This window comes from Triticum dicoccoides, chromosome 2B, assembly GCF_002162155.2.
Source record: "Triticum dicoccoides isolate Atlit2015 ecotype Zavitan chromosome 2B, WEW_v2.0, whole genome shotgun sequence".
NCBI classification, from domain to species: Eukaryota; Viridiplantae; Streptophyta; class Magnoliopsida; order Poales; family Poaceae; genus Triticum; species Triticum dicoccoides.
Genome location: NC_041383.1, coordinates 567,702,142 through 567,722,843, shown reverse-complemented (window position 1 = coordinate 567,722,843; position 20,702 = coordinate 567,702,142). Strand labels below are relative to the sequence as shown.

The window sequence follows — 20,702 nt, the reverse complement described above, 5'->3', positions numbered from 1 at the left end:
CAGCGAATGAAGAGGAGGTGGAGGGGTATATATAGCATCCACACAAAATCTAACTGTTACACACAATTTGCCAAACTCGGTGGGACCGAATTGAGAAACTCGGTCAGACCGATTCAGCAAATCTAGTGACCGTTAGGATTTTCGGTGGGACCGAAATGCAACTCGGTAGAACCGATATGGTTAGGGTTAGGGCATAACGTAATCTCGGTAAGACCGATTACACAAACTCGGTGAGACCGATTTTGGTAATAAGCTAACCGGAGAGTTGGTCAGGCAAACTCGATTGGACCAATTATCAAAATCGGTGGGATCGATTTTGGTAATGAGTCAACCAGAAAGTTTGCATTGTAATCTCGGTTGTACCGATTTCTCAAACTCGGTGAGACCGATTTTGATAATGGACATACACAGAGAGATTACAATCCCATCTCGGTGAGACCGAGATCCCTATCGGTGAGACCGATTTGCCTAGGGTTTGTGGCAGTGGCTAAGACATCTAAACTCGGTGGCGCCGGATAGGAAGAATCAGTGAGGCCGAGTTTGACTTTAGGTTTAGGACATATGTGTGGAAGTGGGAAAGTAGTTGAGGGTATTTGGAGCATATCAGTAAGCACTTGAAGCAAGAGGCTCATTAAGCAACACCTCATCCCTCCTTGATAGTATTGGCTTTTCCTATAGACTCAATGTGATCTTGGATCACTAAAATGTAAAATGAAGAGTCTTGAGCTTGAAGCTTGAGCCAATTCTTTGTCCTTAGCATCTTGAAGGAGTTCCCACATCCTTTAGTCCATGCCACTCCATTGTTGAACTTATCTGAAACATACTAGATAAAAGTGTTAGTCCAACAAGATATATGTTGACATTAATTACCAAAACCACCTAGGGAGCACTTGTGCTTTCAGTTGATTCATGAACTAGTATGGTTCCGAGAAGGCTTTGGTAAATGGGACACTATTGTAGATAGTTGCTCCATAGCTCAGTCTGGGGAATCATGGTTCGACGAGTGATTCACATATATACAAAGGCAAGTCCACACAAAATATGAATTTTATGAAAGCGTGTAAACGCGAGGAGATGCAAACATACACACATAACTGAAGTTGCCAGATCCGTTGGACATCAGGCTATACCACAAGTGAAGCATATTTTACACCAGTATGCCATAGGTGCAATGTGCATTAGCATTGACTAGATTACTGGCTCTAGTGCAAGTGGGATTCTGTAGGAGATATGCTCTAGAGGCAATAATAAATGTTATTATTTACCCCATGTTACTAATTATGTTTATATTCCATGCTACAACTTCTATGGTTCTCGAGGCTGCAATAACCACGATGCTCGGAGGATGACTCACATGCACATGCGGAGTAATAAACGATAAAATGTATTCCTAGTCTGGCCTCTAAGACTAGCTCATATTATTGCATGATGATAATGTTTTCCTAATCATGGGCATGACTATGCCGACAATTTTGAGGGCACAATGTTAGAAGAACACTTGTGTTGAATCGACCTGAATTGATGTTATGCTATGAGATACATTCGTGAAAAGTAAATGGTTAATAACACAGAGATAGTTAATGTTTGCATTATTCCTTAGATCATGAGAGTATCGAGTTCCTTCGTACTTGCTTCGTGAACTTTGGGGTTTGTTAAATGTCATCTGTAACTGGGTGGCTATTACGACGGCTTATGGGTTCACGCAAAAGTATGACAAGGAATGATATAGCTCAAGATTGGGATTTGCTCCTCCGACGATGGAGAGATATTCTTGGGCCCTCCCGGTGTTACGGTGTCCATCATCGTGTGGCCGGACACAATGTGATTTGATCACAGGGATGTCGGAACACGAAAACGAGAAAAGAGAACAAAATTGGTAACAAGGTAACTGGCATAGTGGACAAGTTGTTGATCCACGGGGATGCCGATACATCTCACCTCGGGTGTTTGTAATATATCATGAAGCAATAGGAATAGCACACCGCAACTGGAGGTTCACTCGAATAATTATTCGTGTGAGTATAGGTGCCAATATGGGTGTCCACGGCTCCGATGTTGATCATTGCTTGGAAAGTGTTCCGGTCATGTCTATACTTCACCGAACCTATAGGGTCACACGCTTAAGGGTCATCTATCTGCTGAGTACTAGACAGGGAGTTTGAGAGAAAGTCACCGGAAAAGTTTCGAAGACAACGGAAGAGTTCCGGAGAGAGAACACCATAAGTGTTTCGGTAAAACAGAATACGTTGTTTCAGAGTATACCATTAAGTCAAATTAGTTTCGACACACGCCTGAAAATTCGTGGAGGGTGCCAGAATTGTTCTGGGAACTTATGGGATTTTTTGGAGGAAAATACCGAAAATGTTTCGGAGCTGCCGGAACCGCTTTGGTTGCTTTTCGCTGATGAAAATCATTGATCTGAAATTGTTTTGGAACCGCTTTGGTTGCTTTTCGCTGATGGAAATCATTGATCTGAAATTGTTTCGGAACGTATCCAGAATTATTTTAGTGGGTACTGGAATTATTCTAGACCCACAGATATATTTTTGTATCTAACGAACGCGAAAAATTGTCTTCATGAATAGAGAAAACACATTCTTGTTTACTTTTCGCTGATGAAAATCATTGATCCGAAAATATTTCAGAACGCGTCCAGAATTGTTTTAGTGGCTACTGGAAATGTTCTGGACCTACAAAAATATTTTTGGATTTAACGGTCGCGGAAAAATGTTTTCATAAATAGTAAAAGCACTTTATGGTTAGCTTCTTTGGGAAGCCACCTTTGAGGGCATTTTGGTATTTCCATGTCTCCTCTACCTCTTGGGCTTGGCCTATAAATAGGGGTGGAGGGGGCTGCCCAAACTCACTCATTTTCTCACATACAAATGTCATGCAATGATCTGGCCTTCTCTCTCTCTCTCCCCGTGAAAAAGTTTCGTAGAGCCGAAAGGATGTCTGGGTTCCAGTGGTTACTAGTTATGGAAGGCAATGCCCTGCTGGATAGCTGACACCGTATTTGTGGAACCCCGTAGAGAGGCCGTATAGGTTCGATCTTTTGCCCGAGGGGTTGTTCGAGGGTCCTCCCGAAGGGCTGTCCGAGTTACGATTCGAGTTTCGAGGGTCCTCCCAAAGGGCTGTCCGTGACATCGTCCGAGGGACTGTCCGACCGACTCCCGAAGGGCCGTCCAACGAGGGAGTTCATCCTTGCGGTTGGGAGGTTGTAAATGCTAACTGCGGGGATCTGCACCGACAATCTAAATCGACTCTACTTCCGATGTGCTATGATTCGGCAATGATCAGATCAAACCTTGTATGCAGTCTCCATAGTGATCCTGGGCTTGCTCGCTGCACCGATTTTTTTTTGTTTCCAGACGAGTTCCCCAACACATCTCTCACACACATGTAGTAGATCAACATGTAATTTGTATGTTGTCGAAATTAATACAACCAACGCAGGACGCAGGATATTATCTCTTCGAGAGAGTCCGAACCTGGATAAAATCATGTGGCCATGTTACCATCGTGACAAGGCTACCAGTTTGGGACCCTCTACCCAAGATTTGCTTGATATGACTCCATCACAATGTGACAATCCTATTAGGCCTGGCGGATTTCCTTGAAAAACCCTCGCGTTCCTCTTCTTTCAAATCTCCCAGACCACCAACATCAGTAGAGAGGTCGTCGCCTTGCGGCGGTGGCCAGCGTGCAACACCGTCCTTCCCCACCACTCGTCGACAAAGAGCATTCCAGGCCAAGCATCTATCTTCATCTTGTGTTATTTACCATTGTATCCACTAGCTTCGTATGTGGTCTACGCTACATCGAACGGAGTATCAATTGCTGTTCAAGGTGATGTGTATGCGGTTGGAGCGGGTGGCTAGGGAGGTTCTTACCACATGGGTGGCAACATAATCTCTAGATCGGTCCACCTCCTCCGTTGACATTGCATAGTTTTGGACTCATGGCTTTACTGTTGCCAACTTGTCATCTTTTTAATTATACTTTGCTAGACTCTTCGTTTAAGGCTGTGTGCATCTTAGCTATGCAGAGGCCGGGTGTTGCTCATTATGCTTTGTATCGACTTGATGCTACATTATGAGTTAATAAAAATGGCTCTATCAAAAAATCTTCATCTTATGCATGCCAAGCCAATCTTGATCTCATGCCACACCCTGATGGAGAACCTACACTTGAAAAGCAAGTGCGACCTGTCTCGGCCTCCCTCTTACAAAGTTGGCAATCACCACAGTTTGACCACCCTCTCTTCCGAAGCCTATCTGCCGTTTATATTTTGTTCTTGATCACAAGCGAGGGAAAATATTGTATTTGGGGGTACCCAATTATCGCACACAACGGGCCTCATGCTAGTGGAGATGGCCCCAACAAAGAGCGCTGTGTAGGCAGAAGAAGCCGAGTAGATCGCTGATGCCGTGAATTTCCACACAGCGTTATCAGGAGCTCCCTCAGATCAAACATACTCCCTCCGTTCCTAAATATTTGTCTTCTAGAGATTTCAACAAATGACTACGTACGGAGCAAAACGAATGAATCTACACCCTAAAATATGTCTATATACATCCGTATGTGATACCCATTTAAAATATCTAAAAAGACAAATATTTAGGAACGGAGGGAGTAAATATGAACCCTGACATGGTAATAAGAGGCTCTAAAGCACGGATTGCAAAAAGTAAATTGATGATAGAAGGAGAAACGGAGTCCCTCCGTTCAGAATTATTTGTCGCAGAAATGGATATATTTAGACGTATTTTAGTTCTAGATACATTCATTTCCGAGACAAATAATTCCGAACGGAGGGAGTACTATAGATCATGACTCCCGCTGCTAATTTCGACGTCTGGACCAGTCCACGAACATTTGGTCATTTCTGCTGGATGACAAAAAGTGTCTAAATCGTCTGGCGTGGACATTTGTGGATGATTTGATGACTTCCTTTGGAGTTGCCCTTACGCCTCTCTGTGAATGGTACATATATGGTGCTGCTGACATGCATTGAAGTCTTAAGCTCGTGGCGGGCCACCAGCACGGCGAAGGGGACCGAGATAACACCACGAACTGATTCTGGGAACGGTATCCTCCCTCTTGTTGTCTGAGCAAGCTTCGCACCACTCATGGAAGGAGCCATCTCCAGCGTGCCAAACACGAGGTTAGTCCATGCAGGCCTGCTAGAATCTCCAAGCTATCTAGTACCACATGCGTGTATTGCTCTGATCGGCTGTGGTTGCCAGGATTGCCGTCGTCACCGGCGGGAACAAGGGGATCGGCTTCGAGGTGTGCTGGCAACTAGCCAGCGGTGGAATCACGGTCGTTCTGACGGCCCGGGACGAGACGAGGGGCGCGGAGGCAGTCGAGAAGCTCATAGCGCTCGGGGTCACCAACGTCGTCTTCCATCAGCTGGATGTCACGGACACTTCCAGCATTGCTACACTGGTCGATTTCCTGAAGACACGCTTTGGCAAACTAGATATTCTGGTAGGTTTTCCCTTCCATTTTATACTCCAGCTGCTAGATGCATCAAAGGTTCTACGCAAATAATAGATGTACCCTGTTAATTTGCAGGTGAACAATGCCGCAATCGGTGGGGTTGAGTACCTCCAAGAACTCGACACCAGCGAGGAGACGGTAAGCTCACTTTGGGCGAGGTGAATTTGTTCTGCAATTACCCGAACATGCCGGACTGAACAAGTTTATCTGTGGATGTGCACAACAGTTCGCTGGCATGGATTTCGACCAGATGCTTGAATGGATGGTGAAGAACGTCCGTGAGCGCATCGACAGTGCAAAGAAAGGCGTGCAGACGAACTACTACGGCACAAAGCATGTAACAGAGGCCGTGTTGCCTCTGCTGCAATCTTCCTCCGAGGGAAGAATTGTGAACGTCTCCTCCATATTTGGGCTGCTAAGGGTAATTATGTTCTATTCGTTGATCATGCCATCCCGATATCAAATCTAATAATAAGGAATTTTGAATCTACTATGTGCAGCTTATCAGCAACGAGAAGGTGAGGCGGGAGCTCAGTGACATCGACAACATGACAGAGGAGAGGCTGGACGAGCTGCTGAACAGGTTCCTCAGGGACTTCGAGGCCGACGCGCTGGAGGCGTGCGGGTGGCCCATGGGGTGCTCGGCGTACAAGGTGGCCAAGGCCGCCATGAACGCGTACTCGAGGATGTTGGCGAGGAGGCACCCCGCGCTGCGCGTCAATTGCGCGCACCCAGGCTACGTCAAGACGGACATAACCATGAACTCTGGTGTCCTGACGCCCGAGGAGGGCGCGCGCAACGTGGTGAAGGTGGCGCTGCTGCCGGACGGCGGGCCCACCGGCAAGTACTTCGCCGAGGGCGAGGAGGCATCGTTGTGTGAGGTACCGGCCGGCTGGCGGCGCGTGCACGGTCCGGTCCGGCGGCCATCTGCCGATGAGCTAGCCTGCCTGCCGTGTCACGTGGTTTGAGACTGAGAATAACGAACGGGACTTGACATTTCCCGTGATGAATTGTATCTGTGACAGATTGTTACTGTAAAACAATAAGATTTGGGGGAACCAGCACAACCCTCTAGGGGTGGCTTATCTCATTATATATAATGGATGTGTTACAATACGTACATAAGTACAGAAGCTATACATAGTCTAACACCCTCCCTCAATCTTAGCCACTTTCTAAAGAACTGAGAAGGGTAAGATTGCGCCTACAAGCCTCAAACTGTGGCAGAGGTAAAGGCTTAGTGAAGATGTCTGCAAGTTGATCCTTAGATGAGATAAACTTGATCTGGAGTTGCTTCTGTGATACACGTTCCCGTACAAAGTGATAGTCAACTTCAATGTGTTTCGTTCGGGCATGAAATACTGGATTTGCAAAAAGGTATGTAGCACCGATGTTATCACACCAAAGAATAGGAGGCTGTGGTTGAGACAAACCCAACTCCTGAAGCAAAGACTGCACCCAAATAATCTCTGCAGTAGCATTAGCCACAGCCTTGTACTCAGCTTCAGTACTGCTACGTGACACAGTAGCCTGTTTCCGAGCACTCCAGACGATCAAATTAGGGCCAAAGAATACTGCATAACCCCCCGTGGATCGCCTGTCATCTGGGCTACCAGCCCAATCTGCATCAGAGAAGGCCGAAAGGACCCGAGAGGAAGTCGGCCGAATATGCATACCAAATGTCAGGGTGAACTGAACATAACGAAGAATGCGTTTAACAGCAGCCCAATGAGTATCTCTGGGAGCCTGAAGATACTGACAAACCCTGTTAACAGCATAAGAGATATCTGGTCTCGTGATCGTCAAGTATTGAAGTCCACCAACAATGCTCCTGTACTCTGTGGCATCCGCAGGAGACAAAAGCTCACCATCAACAGCTGTTATCTTGTCGGTAGACGACATGGGTGTGGTGGTCGGTTTGCACTTCAGCATGCCAGCTCTTTGTAACAACTCCAAGGAGTACTTCTTCTGCGTAAGGACAAGACCAGTAGCACGAGAAGTGACCTCAACTCCAAGAAAGTAGTGAAGCTTCCCAAGATCTTTGACCGCAAAATCAGCACCAAGAGAGCAGACAAGAGCATCAGCAGCATACTGAGAAGAGCTGACAAGGATAATATCATCGACATATACCAAAAGATACATAGTGACTTCTGGCTTCTGTAGAAGAAATAATGAAGTGTCAGCAGTGGACGGCACAAACCCATGAGCACGAAGGGCAGAGGCAAGGCGGGCATGCCAGGCACGAGGAGCTTGCTTCAAACCATATAGTGCTTTGGAGAGACGACAGATATAGTCAGGACGATCAGGATCAGAGAAACCAGGCGGCTGTTTCATATAAACCTCTTCCTCCAAAAATCCATGTAGAAAAGCATTATGCACATCAAGTTGACGAAGTGACCAACCACGAGAAACAGCAATGGAGAGAAGAAGCCGAATAGTGGTAGGCTTGACGACAGGACTGAAGGTGTCCTCATAGTCAAGACCATGGCGCTGCCGAAAACCGCGAGCAACAAGTCGCGCTTTGTAACGCTCAATAGATCCATCCGAATGCTTCTTCACTTTGAATACCCATTTTGAGTCAATAACATTTACCCGTGGTGATGGAGGAACGATAGTCCATGTCTTGTTACGAAGGAGAGCATGAAACTCCTGCTCCATAGCCTCTCGCCAATGTGGAATGCGCAGGGCAGCCTGATATGAGCGAGGCTCAGAAGATGGATCCGCAACAGCAGCAGCCAACCAAGCAACCGTACCATCCTTACATTCCTTAGGTTTGAAAATGCCACTGCGACTGCGTGTATGTGGTCGGGACACAGGAACCACCGAGGTCGACGGAGCAGCCTGCAACGGGCTGGAGGACGGCGACGTTGACGAGTCAGCCGGTGACGAGGAGCCAGACACAGTAGCCTCGGGGTCGGTCAGCGAAGAAGGCCGGCCCACCGGCGAAACCGGCAGAGCAGACGAAGCAGCTGGCGACGCCGGCGTCATAGACCGGGCCGATGGCGAGCCCGGCATAGTGGGCCGTGGCGCGGCCGGTGTCGCGGGCCGATCCGTGGATGAAGGCGACGTGAGGACGGCGTCGCGGACCCGAGATGCAGGCGAAGACGGCGTGACGGGCCGAGCCGCGGGCGAAGACGGCGTGACAGGCCGAGCCGCTGAAGACTCGGCGGCCGCTGGCGAAGAGGGCCGAGCCGCTGGAGACTCGGCGGTCGCTGGCGTAGCGGACCGAGCAGTGGAGATGCTCGGCGCGATGGGCTCTTCGGGTGACCATGCATGGGCACGCAAATCGATGCCATGCAACATAGGGCGATCGACGTGCCCATCAGAAGGCGGTGATGATGATGGTGAATCCTCCAACAGCTCCAAACGAGCCCCACGTCCGGTTCCTGCACCATGGTTAGGTAACAGCAAAGGAGAGTATGCAACATCATCAAATTGGTTAGAAGCAACAGAGGATGAATGCAGAGATGGTGGTTCGACAGTGGACACAGGAAGTTTGGCAAAGGGAAAAACATGCTCATCAAACACGACGTCCCGAGATATATAGACACGATTAGTGGGAACATGAAGACATTTGTAACCGTTATGAAGAGAGCTATAGCCAAGAAAAACACACTTCTTAGAACGAAACTCAAGCTTGCGCTTATTATATGGACGAAGATGCGGCCAGCAAGCACACCCAAATACCTTGAAAAAGGTATAATCAGGTTGTTCATTAAGGAGAACCTCAATGGGAGTCTTCATGTTTAAAACACGAGTGGGAGTACGGTTGATGAGAAAGCATGCAGTGGTGAAAACATCATTCCAAAACCGAAACGGAACAGATGCATGGGCCAAAAGAGTAAGACCAGCTTCAACAATATGACGATGCTTACGTTCGACTGAACCATTCTGCTGATGTGTATGTGGACATGCTAAACGATGAGCTATCCCAAGCGACTGAAAGAAGGAGTTGAGGTTGCGATACTCGCCCCCCCAGTACGACTGGACATGAACAATTTTGTGCTTGAGAAGACGTTCAACATGTTTTTGAAACTGAACAAAAATATCAAACACATCAGATTTGCGTTTAATAAGGTAAAGCCAGGTAAAGCGACTATAAGCATCAACGAAACTGATATAGTAATTATGACCACTGACAGAAGTCTAAGCAGGACCCCATACATCTGAAAACACAAGTTCTAAAGGATGTTTCACCTCACGACTGGACTCTGAAAAAGGAAGTTGATGACTCTTCCCCTGCTGACAAGCATCACACACTGCTACATCTTTATTACTAGACAAACTAGGAAGCTCATGACGACGCAAAATATGACGGACAATAGGTGTGGCCGGGTGACCAAGACGAGCATGCCACTGTGACTGAGAGACCCGAACTCCACTGAAAACATGGGCGACGCCAGGATGCTCCAGACGGTAGAGGCCCTGGCACAACCGCCCACTAAGAAGAATGTCCCTCGTGCCCCGATCCTTAATAAAAAGATCAAAAGGGTGAAATTCACAAAGCACATTATTATCACGTGTGAGTTTAGGAACTGAAAGAAGATTACGGGTCACAGATGGAACTCGGAGAACATTGCGAAGCTGAAGACTCCTATTGGCATGTCTAGTGAGAAGAGATGCTTGACCAATATGAGAGATGTGCATACCTGCTCTATTGGCGGTGTGGATCTTGTCGGAGCCATGATAGGGTTCACGAGTGTGAAGCTTCCCCATCTCGCTGGTCAGATGCTCTGTCGCCCCAGAGTCCATGTACCAGTGTGGATCGATGGAGTAGGACTGAGTGTGTCCCTGTTGCTTCTGCGGCGCGGGACAATCAGCCATGGCGACCTGACGGGCATTGTTGCGTGTATCTTTGCCGTCATTGCCAAGACCAAGGAAGCTTCGCTGGAAGCGCTTATGACACTTGGAGGCCCAGTGCCCATCGCGGCCACAAAGCTGGCACACACGTGGACCGCCAGCCCCCGGTAAGGTCGCAGTAGGTGGGGGGGGGGGCCGAGGCGGGCGACGGTGGCAGCCCCAAGGGAGACCAGGGTGATGAAGAAGAGCGGCCACCCTTGGTGGCGGCGTTGGCCGAGAGGGAGCCAGTGCCCCTGGAGCGGCGTGTCTCGACCCGTTGCTCAGTGAGAAGGAGCCGAGAGAAAACCTCGTGTGCCAGCATGGGTGTCGAGTTGCCCCGCTCGTTGATGATCTCGACTAAGGCATCATACTCCTCATCAAGACCATTGACAATAAACGAGTTGAACTCAGAGTCGGTGAGGGGCTGTCCAATGGAGGCCAATGTGTCGGCGAGGCCCTTGACCTTGTTGTAGAACTCAGTGGCAGTGGAGTCAAGCTTCTGACACTCTCCAAGCTGACGACGGAGTGCAGAGACACGAGCCTGGGACTGCGCTGCAAAGGTTCGCTCAAGGATGGTCCAGGCCTCATGAGACGTCTTCGCGAAGACAACAAGTCCGGCAACTGCCGGCGAGAGCGACCCCTGGATGGAGGAGAGGTTCGCCTGGTCCTGCCCCATCCAGACGCGATGGGCCGGATTGTAGACCGGACCGTGCATGCTGTCTACCAGTGCGGGTGGGCAGGGAAGCGATCCGTCGACGTAGCCTAGCAGGTAGTGACTCCCCAAGAGCGGGAGAACCTGCGCACGCCAGAAGATGTAGTTGTCGGCGGAGAGCTTGATGGTGATGAGATGACCGAAGTGAAACGGCGGCGGCAAAGACGATCCCATCGAGGGGGCTGCCTGGGGTGCAAACACCATGGAGGCAGCCGGAGTCACCGAAGCCGATGCGGGAGGAGGCGGGACCGCAGCCAGAGCGGACGCCGCAAAGCGCGCGGCCGGGTCGGACGCCGCAAGGCCCGCGGCCGGGGCGGACGCCGCCAACCCCGCCAGCGGGACGGTGTGATCCGCTTGCGGCAGGAGCGGCGGGACGACGCCCGCGGAGTCCGCAGCGGACGGCGGCGCCGCGGTGTGGACCACGAGGTCGCGCCCAAGCGAGGGCGCCGGCGGCGTGGAATAGACGGAGCCGATGCTCCTGGTCCCGATCGGAGCCGGAACGGCGACGGCATCGAGCGGGAGGTTGAGCAGAGCCGCAAGAGAGGCCGGGAGGAACCCCGCAGCAGTGGAACCGGTGGTGGCGGCGCTCGACATGGCGGCGGTGAAGGCGGCGGCGGCTGCGGCGGCGGTGCGGGTATTAGGGTTTGAAAGCGGAAGCGGTCGTAATCTAGCGTGATACCATGTAAGACAATAAGATTTGGGGGAATCAGCACAACCCTCTAGGGGTGGCTTATCTCATTATATGTAATGGATGTGTTATAATACATACATAAGTACAGAAGCTATACATAGTCTAACAGTTACGGCTGCAGATTCTCTGCCTTGCCGTGGGCAAGGTAGAGAGCTACGGTAACCCTGCCTTTTTCCCCTTTTTCTTTCGTTGGATCGCGACCGGACCGACCAGATTTGATGGAACAGTAGCATGAACAGTATTTAAATAGTGCCGGTCAAACAGTAGAGAATCCGCACCCGATTGTTACATGCTCAGAGCCTTAGATCGAGAATAGTATCACTTGGCCATATGTCGGCAAGCGCTACGTATGTTCTGAATATTCTAGCGATACTTGTAGCCTGGTGATTTGGTGATTGTTCTGCATATGTAAAACGACGCGCCCGCTTTACATATTATTTTTACTAAATGACGACGTCCTTATTTCACCCACTGACCTTCAAAAAACTTATTTCATCATCTGACCTCTAGTTTGAGCCGGGTTGTAAAGCGCCGCACTTACACGTCGCCGCGCCACAAAACGACGCGCCCGCTTTACGTATTATTTTTACTAAATGACGACGTCCTTATTTCACCCATTGACCTTCAAAAAACTTATTTCATCATCTGACCTTTAGTTTGAGCCGGGTTGTAAAGCGCCGCACTTGCGCGTCGCCGCGCCACAAAACGACGCGCCCGCTTTACGTATTATTTTTACTAAATGACGACGTCCTTATTTCACCCACTGACCTTCAAAAAACTTATTTCGTCGTCTGACCTCTAGTTTGAGTCTGGTTGTAAAGCGCCGCACTTGCGCGTCGCCGCGCCACTCACCTAGGCGCCATTGACCAGACGCCAGCGTGGCAGCCGTCAAACGCGCCTAACCGGAAGGCGCCATCCTACGTGACACATATTAATATGGTGTTTAAGAAGAATCAAACAAACGCCTATTAATATGACATGCACATATTGAAGGCGGCCACGGGTTTTGCTTAGGCGTGTATCGAACCATAGAAGAGACGCCGAGGCGTTAAACGCCCGCTGATGTGAAAGGGCATGGACTGAGGAAAAGCAAAAGATTTAGATCGATATTCGGTCTATGAGGCTGCAAACCTCCATGTTCATCCTTTTCGGGCCCTCCTGCTTGCCTCCGTCATTTCGTCTACTGGTTTCCAGGGGCCCCCACGAGATCACCGTGTCTGAGGTGAGGTGCCTGAGAGAGGAGCTCGAGGCCAAGGATGCGCAGCTCCGTGAGCTCAGGTTGGGCATATATTCGTATGAAGAAATATGCTCCAATAAATATGCTAACATATAAAAAAAATCTGGATGCGGTTTAAACAGTTCATGCAACCGCTAGTAATTGTCATGAGAAATAAAAACTTCCATGGAGTCCTATTTTGAATATGTGCCACGGTCCGTGAAACATGTTAACCAATTTGAAGGATATATCGTAAGTTGTTGGAAGTAATTCAAAACCCATGGACAAGCACAAAAACAAAAATATAATATATAATTTTAAAAAAGAGACAAAAAATGGAAGAAAACCGTAAAATATAAAAGCTGCCGAGAAAAGAAGAAAACGCTACCGCTCGCACTGAGTTGGGCCGGCCCATCCTCGCGGTCGCTAGTGCGATTGCTTGACACTTTATCGCATTAGGCGACAAATAGGAATTACTGGGAGCAACTATTCAAGGCTTACACCTTATGGGGCTCCTGCAAAGGTCAGTTTATTACCATCTGAGCGCCTCATGTGGTGCATGAGCCGCCGCCACATATCACAGGTTGGTCGCTCCCTCTAGATTTAATTTCTTTTTTCTGTATGCATTTTCAGGGTTTAGATGGCTTTTTGGTTTTTGCCTGGTATTTCCTACATTTTGGTGCAATTGTTATTATTATTATTTTCGTGCATCACCAATTGTGGTTTTTAGAAAGAAAAAAAATTGTTGTGCTTCCAAGAAAAGAGTACTTCTACGAGAAGCACGTATTTGCTTCTTGTGGAAGCACAGATTTGCTTACACGAGAAGGACAGTTGTGCTTCTTGAAAAATGAAAAATAATATGTGTTTTCATGAAAAGCACAATTTTGCTTCTCGTGGAAGTACAAATTCGATTCCTCGAGTGCTTCTCGGAAAGGAAAAAAACTTTGCTTTGACAAAAAGCACAGTTTTGCTTCTCGTAGAAGTATAGATTTGCTTTCGCGAGAAGGAAAAATATTATGTTCTTCCCGAAAAGAAAAACAACAACCGTGCTTCCGGGCTTTAGTTTTTTCTTCATTTTTTGTTATTCATTCCGACCACGATATCTCCCGACCGTTCCGTATGGGAACCTCCCAAACCGAACCTTTCGTTTGGTACGAAGACTCCCCCACAACGAACGACTATGTTCATTACGAGAACATCCACAGCCCGAACACCCTCCCCATCGCACTACAGGCCTTTTCCCTGCCGAAAATGAAAACAAAAAAGCCCAGTAGCGAATCATAATAAAAAGGCCAAAATATTATTTTTTCTTTTTTGTGACAAATAAAAGCAAAGTTTTTTTAAAGAAGAAAATTTTCATGAAAAAAATCATAATTATTTTATGTTGAGACATTTTAAAATTTTACAGAATTTCCATGGCAACAAAATTATGTTGAGAAAAAATGTCATTGCAAAACAAATACAATGAACAGAATGAACATTACACAAAGTTAATTTTGCCGACTATTTTTATACAAAATAATTTGCCATGGCAATTAAAATTAAAATTGATATGGAAAAACTAAAAAAATTGCAATGGCAATTAAAAGAATAAAATCCAATGGTAACTAAAAGACACTTTTGCCATGGCACATCGAACTAAGTTTTTCCATGTGTATAGAAGTATTTTAGCCATGGAAGAAATTGTTTAATTTTTGCCATGGCAAAGATGCAGTAAATTTGGCCATTGAAATAAAATAAAAATTGTCATGGCTATAGAAGTAAATTTACCAAGCTACATAGTAAAATTTTCCATTTTCTGGAAATGTAAATTTGCCATCATATTTAAATCAAACTTTGTCATGCTCTTTATGACAAATTTGCCTATGTAAAATAATCACAAATCATGAAAAGAATGACAAGACCCATAAACTACAATTGCCATGCTCAATGCTGTTGACATGGCATGGAAAAACTGCCATGGAAAAAAATAGAGTAAAATTTCCTATGGCGAAAATAGAGTAAATTTGCCATGGAAAATTAAAATAAAATTTGAAATGTGAATGGAAGTATTTTACCATGGAAGAAATAGTGTAATTTTGCCATCGCAAAAAATCAAGTAAATTTTTTCCATTGCAAAAAATGGAGTAAAATTTTGCCATGGGAAAAAAATCGCCATGTTTACAAAGTAAATTTACCATGGTACATAGTAAAAGTTTGCATGCCCTAGAAATGTAAATTTGGCATCATATAGAAATTTAATTGCCATGCTCTATACGATAAAATTTCTATGGCAAAAATAAAGTAAAATTTGCCATGTCATTAAAAGTAAAGTTTGCAATGACAAAAGTAGATCGTTAAATTTGGCATGGCAAGAGAAGTTGAGTATTCATGGCAACATATGTTGTGTTTTCGTGGAAACATGTTATGATTTTTCTACGGCAAAAAATAATGTAATTGGGCACGACAATAAAATTTGAGTTGCCATGACAACATAAATTTGAGTTCCCAAAGGCAACAAACATAATTTGAGTTAGTCTTAAATTATAACTTATAAAATGTCGTCGCGAAAAGAAATTAAACTACACTTGCCATGCTCCATGCAATTGACATGGCATGGAAAATTGCCATGGAAAAAAATAGAGTAAAATGTCCAATGGAAAAAATAGAGTAAAATAGCCATGGCAAATTAAACTAAAATTTGCCATGTGAATAAAATTATTTTTGCCATGGAAGAGATTTTGCAAATTTTTCCATGGCGAAGATGGAGTAAAATTTTGCCACGGCAAAAATGGAGAAAATTTTGCTATGGAAAAAAAATATTAAAATTGCCATCGCTACACAAGTAAATTTACCATGCTACATAGTAAAAGTTGCCATGTTCCGGAAATGTAAATTTACCATCATATTTAAATTAAAATTTCCATGCTCTATGCAATAAAATTGCCGTGGCAAAAATAAAGTAATTTTTGCCATGTTATTAAAAGTAAAGTTTGCCATGGCAAAAGTAGATAGTAAATTTGGCATGGCCAGAGAAGTTGAGTATGGATGGCAAGATATTATGATTTTTGCCATGGCGATAAATAATGTAATTTGGCACGACAATAAATTTTGAGTTGCCAAGGCAACATAATTTTGAGTTTCCAATGGCAAAAACATATTTTGAGTTTTTCACAAATTATAATTTCTAAAATATCATCATGAAATAGAAATTAATGGTTGACGTGTGGGAAAAACATCTACACTTGCCATGGCATACACAGTTTAAGTTGCTATAGCAAGGGTTGATTAGCATGCGAATAGAACTCCAAATTGCCATGGCAAAACATCACATCTTAAGTTGCCATGGTAAAAAGTATATTGCACTTCCATGGAAAAACACCTTAAAATGCAATGATCACCACATTGCCATATGACACATAGTTACAAAAAAAAAAAACTCTACATTTGCCATATGGCCATAAATCTGAGATGGGCTATGATGTTAGGACAAAAAAACTATCAAAAAACTTGTCATGTGAATGAAGTACCAAATATAAAAGTTGCCATGGTATGCGAATTTGTAATAATCTAAGAAATTGCCATGTGTTTGCTAAACATCGTGATAAGAAATTGCCATGTATTATAGGACCAAAACCCAAAAACTGTGTACTACTCAGATGGCAGAATTAGTAACTAAAAAAATCACGGCAACATTCTGTACTACTCAGATTTTAGTGTAGCATGGCAAATATAGGGACTGTTTCATATACAAACATGTCAATTTGTGTTCAGATAAAGCTCATAGTACTTAGCATCTAGCAAACAATTGTCAGACGTCCGTAAAAAATGGAGAAAAAGGACGCAATACAGGCGCACAAAAAAATGCAGCAAAAAATAGGGATTAGGGGCGCATCGATCTGTCGGCCCCCCTCGCCCGCAGTGTAGCTCGAGCTAGATGAGCACCTCCCCGCCGCGATACCTTCTATGGACACCATATGTGCGTCACCCCGCTGCGCACGCATGACACTCTTCTCCGGAACACGTCGCCGGGCACCCGCCTCCGCTCTTCGCCGGAATCGCTGCTCTCCGCCCGCTGCACGCCTGGAATCGTCGCTCCCTAACCCAAGTCAACGGATGGAAGCGGAGATGGTACGGCACTGCGCTGCTCCGCTGCTGCTGCTCCTGTGCGCCCTAGCCACTGCCGCCGCCGCCGCATGCTCCCCACACCCGCCGTCCAACGAATCAGTCGCCGCAGGTCCGGAGCTTGGCTACGCCCAAGAAGACATGGAGAGCGCGGCACTTTCGTCCCCCCCGACGTCGGCGAGGAGCACGTGCTGCAAGCCGGCCTGGACGCGAGGTGCTGGTTTTTTCGGTTTTCGATTTTTACATGATTTTATTTTTTCTTGTAATTTTATTTCTGATCTCTTTGTTTTAGTTTTTCATAAAAAAAAAGTTTGTCGAACTAACCGGAGATCTAGTTTCAAAGATCTGGAGTGAAAACGGTTCAAGATTTGGACGCGTGCAGTTAAAAAGTTAAAAAGTTTTAGATAAAAGAATTCTACGGAAAAAAGGAAAACATCTAAGTTGCGATAAGTAACACGCATGCAGTCCATCACTTGTCAATGTCTGAGAAGATGGGGTAAAATTTGAAAAGGAATACCACTGTATTGATACTCCCCCCGTCACATAATATAAGAACGTTTTCTTACACTATGTGTAGTGTCAAAAATGTTCTTATATTATGGAATGGAGGGAGTAATTTTGAAAATTACCTTATATCTCATCATTGAATCTCAAAAAAGATTTTTAATAGCACAAAAAATAGGCAAATTTTTGGGCCCCAAGTTGTGCTTGGGCTTGACATTTTTCTGGTCTGGCTTTACAAAGCCGGTTCTCAAACCCAGATGCCCGAGCAGGTTTACTTCGCCGGAGCACGAGCAGCCGACAGCTTGGCACCGCCGGTGTCAAACCGCGGATGAGTGCACCACGGCAGCATCACCGCGGAAGCAGACGTACCGCGCGTCGTTTGTGGAGTTGCGAGCGTTCCTGCGTCCGCAGATCGACATTCGACAGTGTGTCTAGCCGGCCGTCGCCGACTAACTATATGCGAAAGGAACTGCCGTTGGTACCGTTGGCTCGTCAGAATTTGGACGGGGCAGTTTAGGTGGAGGTCACCTGGTGCTGACCGCGAGGTGAGGTGGACGCGGCCATAGAGAAATCGGCCGGCGGCGACGAGTGCAACACGGCAAGTTTTAACTCATTCAGTGATAACGATGGCATACTTACACGTCTTCGCGTTAGAAGCCGCACACCTTGAACGATTAGAGCCCAATTAATCAGCGCACCTTGGTCTCGCCTCTAGGCCCTTGCGCTGCAGCAGACGCTCTTGTAATGGAGAGGGGCGCCGTCTGCAACATCTCCGATAAAAGGCACCCGGATTAAAGACTATACTGAACTGTACTTTGTTCATGTGTGTAGTTCACTTTTTCACTATTCAAAGTTCAACTTGTGCAGATCTGTGTTTCGTTCCAGGGTCGCTGTTGTTACTGGAGGGAACAAAGGAATTGGGCTCGAGGTATGCAGGCAGCTGGCCTCCAAGGGCGTCTTCGTCGTCCTGACCGCGAGAGACGAGACAAGGGGCAACGAAGCGGCGCGCCGGCTTCACGCCTCCGGGCTATCCGATGTGGTGTATCACAAGCTCGATGTCAGTGATCCATCCAGCGCTGCTCGCCTGGCTGATTTTGTAAAGAACAAGTTCGGCAAGCTAGATATATTGGTACACCCATTTATCTCTTAACTAAGTCTTCATATCTTCTTTGCACTAAGTTAACATGCGCACTTACGGATTTCTGAATCCTGGAAGCTTTGCAGATTAACAACGCAGGAGTTATAGGTGCAACCGCAGAGATTGACACCACGGCACCACTTAAGGATGTGGTACGCCCATTTTGACTTGTTCAACAAGTTCACAGTAAATATTTTGTAGATACAATTAGAAGAAGAAAATGTTCACGTGAACTATCTTCAGAAGAAAAAAATTAACAGTAGTTGAAGAAAAAATGTTTCATGTTTGCACTTTCCTTTTTCTTGGTTTCTTTACTGGAGCTTAAGTGAATGACTAGGCTATGTGGCTGAATGAAATACTAGCTGGTAGGCAAGAATGCAATGGAGAGGCTCCAATGGTTACTAGAGCACTCCACAGAGACCTACGACCATGCTGAAGAATGCTTGAGAATAAACTACTTCGGCACGAAATACGTCACGGAAGCACTCCTCCCTCTCCTTCAGGCCTCCTCTGATGGAAGACTTGTCAACGTGTCGTCCAACTACGGATTACTCCGAGTAAACTTATCTTCAGCTAGTACTCAGCAGTTTATCAGGGCTAACTCATGTCACACATGCTGAAAGTCATGTTCTTTTCTTCTCCTACTCCAGTATTTCAGCGGCGAGGACCTCAAGCAGGAACTGAACAACATCGAAAACCTGACGATAGAGAGGCTAGATGAGATGTCAAGATTGTTCCTGAATGACTACAAGAATGGCAAACTGAAATCTCATGGATGGCCTGCTGATTCACAGTACTTGGCCTACAAGGTGTCCAAGGCTCTGATCAATGGCTACACGAGGATAATGGCAAAGAATTTCCCGGCGTTGCGCGTCATCTCCGTGCACCCTGGCTATTGCATGACTGACATCAACTATGACACTGGAGAACTGACGGCGGAGGAAGGTGCCAGTAGCATTGTCATGGTGGCCTTCTTGCCGGCAGGAGGACCAACAGGCGTGTTCTTCTACCGTAGTGAAGTTGCACCAGTTGTGTAACTCTTTGACTGCCAAAATTGAAGACTCACTTAGCCTGATGGAAATTGAATCCATCTTCTTTAGCTGCTTTAGAGTTCGGGTTCGCAATTGTTGCAAAACAAGCTTTCAACAGATTAATTATACATTGAAACTCGTGATTAGGGTACATGAACCGATGTGTAGCTGTCCATGGCAAACATCTATGTTTTGTTGATGCAATAAAGACCCTACGAGGGACGCAGCGTTTCTGCAATCAGGTCTAGATATTCCCGGGTGTGAATAGTAAAAGTGGTTTAAAACAACAGAAAAATTCAAAAACTTCCAATTTTTTGTGGTGCAAGATGGTTGAATGCATGATGCCCGTGCCAAAATTGGTACAGTAAAACTTCAAAAAAAATTGGTACAGTTCAGCATTCGAGGAGCTGTGAGAAAAAGGCAAATTCCGGGCATGTGAGAAAGTTTGAAAAACACACTATTATAGCCAATTTGAGTTTTTTGGCGCATGCTCCTCGAATGTCCTTTGCCCACAAATTTTTCCACTCACCAGGCGCACTCACGCATCCATGTTTCAGATTTTTTACTATTTATTTTGACTATTGTTCAGCAGGTGTTCAGGGTGTGCATTCGGTTTTTTTGGTTTGATTCGGTTCGGTTTATATGGTTTTTGATTTTATACGGTTTTTATACTTTGGTTTATACGGTTTTATATGTAATACGGTTTGGTTTTGGTAATAACCATTCATTTCCGATTTGGTTTCGGTAATAACCAAAATAACCAAAGTTTACGCGAATTTTCAAGCTACATATAATTTTATCTCGAAGAAAATTGATGCGATAATGTTGCTGCATCCACATAATGGTACTAAACTAGTAGTTACCACCAGGGTTGTACGTACATGTAAATCTAAAGCTAGCCTACATGCATACCTCCAAATAATGACACTATGATCTGATGATTATAGTGTGCATATGATCGG

The 20,702-nt window shown here is 46.0% G+C and overlaps 2 protein-coding genes across 2 annotated transcripts; both read left to right on the top strand.

Moving 5' to 3' along the window:
- Positions 1–5,029: 5,029 nt before the first annotated feature.
- LOC119364895 ((+)-neomenthol dehydrogenase-like) lies at positions 5,030–6,572 on the top strand. Its single transcript, XM_037630465.1, has 5 exons — positions 5,030–5,167; positions 5,250–5,493; positions 5,581–5,643; positions 5,732–5,926; positions 6,006–6,572. The coding sequence occupies exons 1-5, from the start codon at positions 5,133–5,135 to the stop codon at positions 6,471–6,473; spliced, it is 1,005 nt and encodes a 334-aa protein (XP_037486362.1). The 5' UTR covers positions 5,030–5,132; the 3' UTR covers positions 6,474–6,572.
- Positions 6,573–18,315: 11,743 nt separating this feature from the next.
- LOC119364897 ((+)-neomenthol dehydrogenase-like) lies at positions 18,316–19,820 on the top strand. Its single transcript, XM_037630468.1, has 5 exons — positions 18,316–18,353; positions 18,457–18,700; positions 18,796–18,861; positions 19,072–19,266; positions 19,360–19,820. The coding sequence occupies exons 1-5, from the start codon at positions 18,316–18,318 to the stop codon at positions 19,744–19,746; spliced, it is 930 nt and encodes a 309-aa protein (XP_037486365.1). The 3' UTR covers positions 19,747–19,820.
- The last annotated feature ends 882 nt before the right edge of the window (positions 19,821–20,702 follow it).

Excerpts from the sequence above, each read along its gene's own strand:
- LOC119364895 (XM_037630465.1), top strand. The coding sequence starts at position 5,133 with ATGGAAGGAGCCATCTCCAGCGTGCCAAACACGAG. Across the intron at positions 5,168-5,249 it reads TCCAGCGTGCCAAACACGAG|GATTGCCGTCGTCACCGGCG; the intron begins GTTAGTCCATGC and ends TGTGGTTGCCAG. Across the intron at positions 5,494-5,580 it reads TTGGCAAACTAGATATTCTG|GTGAACAATGCCGCAATCGG; the intron begins GTAGGTTTTCCC and ends GTTAATTTGCAG.
- LOC119364897 (XM_037630468.1), top strand. The coding sequence starts at position 18,316 with ATGGAGAGGGGCGCCGTCTGCAACATCTCCGATAAAAG. Across the intron at positions 18,701-18,795 it reads TCGGCAAGCTAGATATATTG|ATTAACAACGCAGGAGTTAT; the intron begins GTACACCCATTT and ends GAAGCTTTGCAG. Across the intron at positions 18,862-19,071 it reads CGGCACCACTTAAGGATGTG|CTGGTAGGCAAGAATGCAAT; the intron begins GTACGCCCATTT and ends ATGAAATACTAG.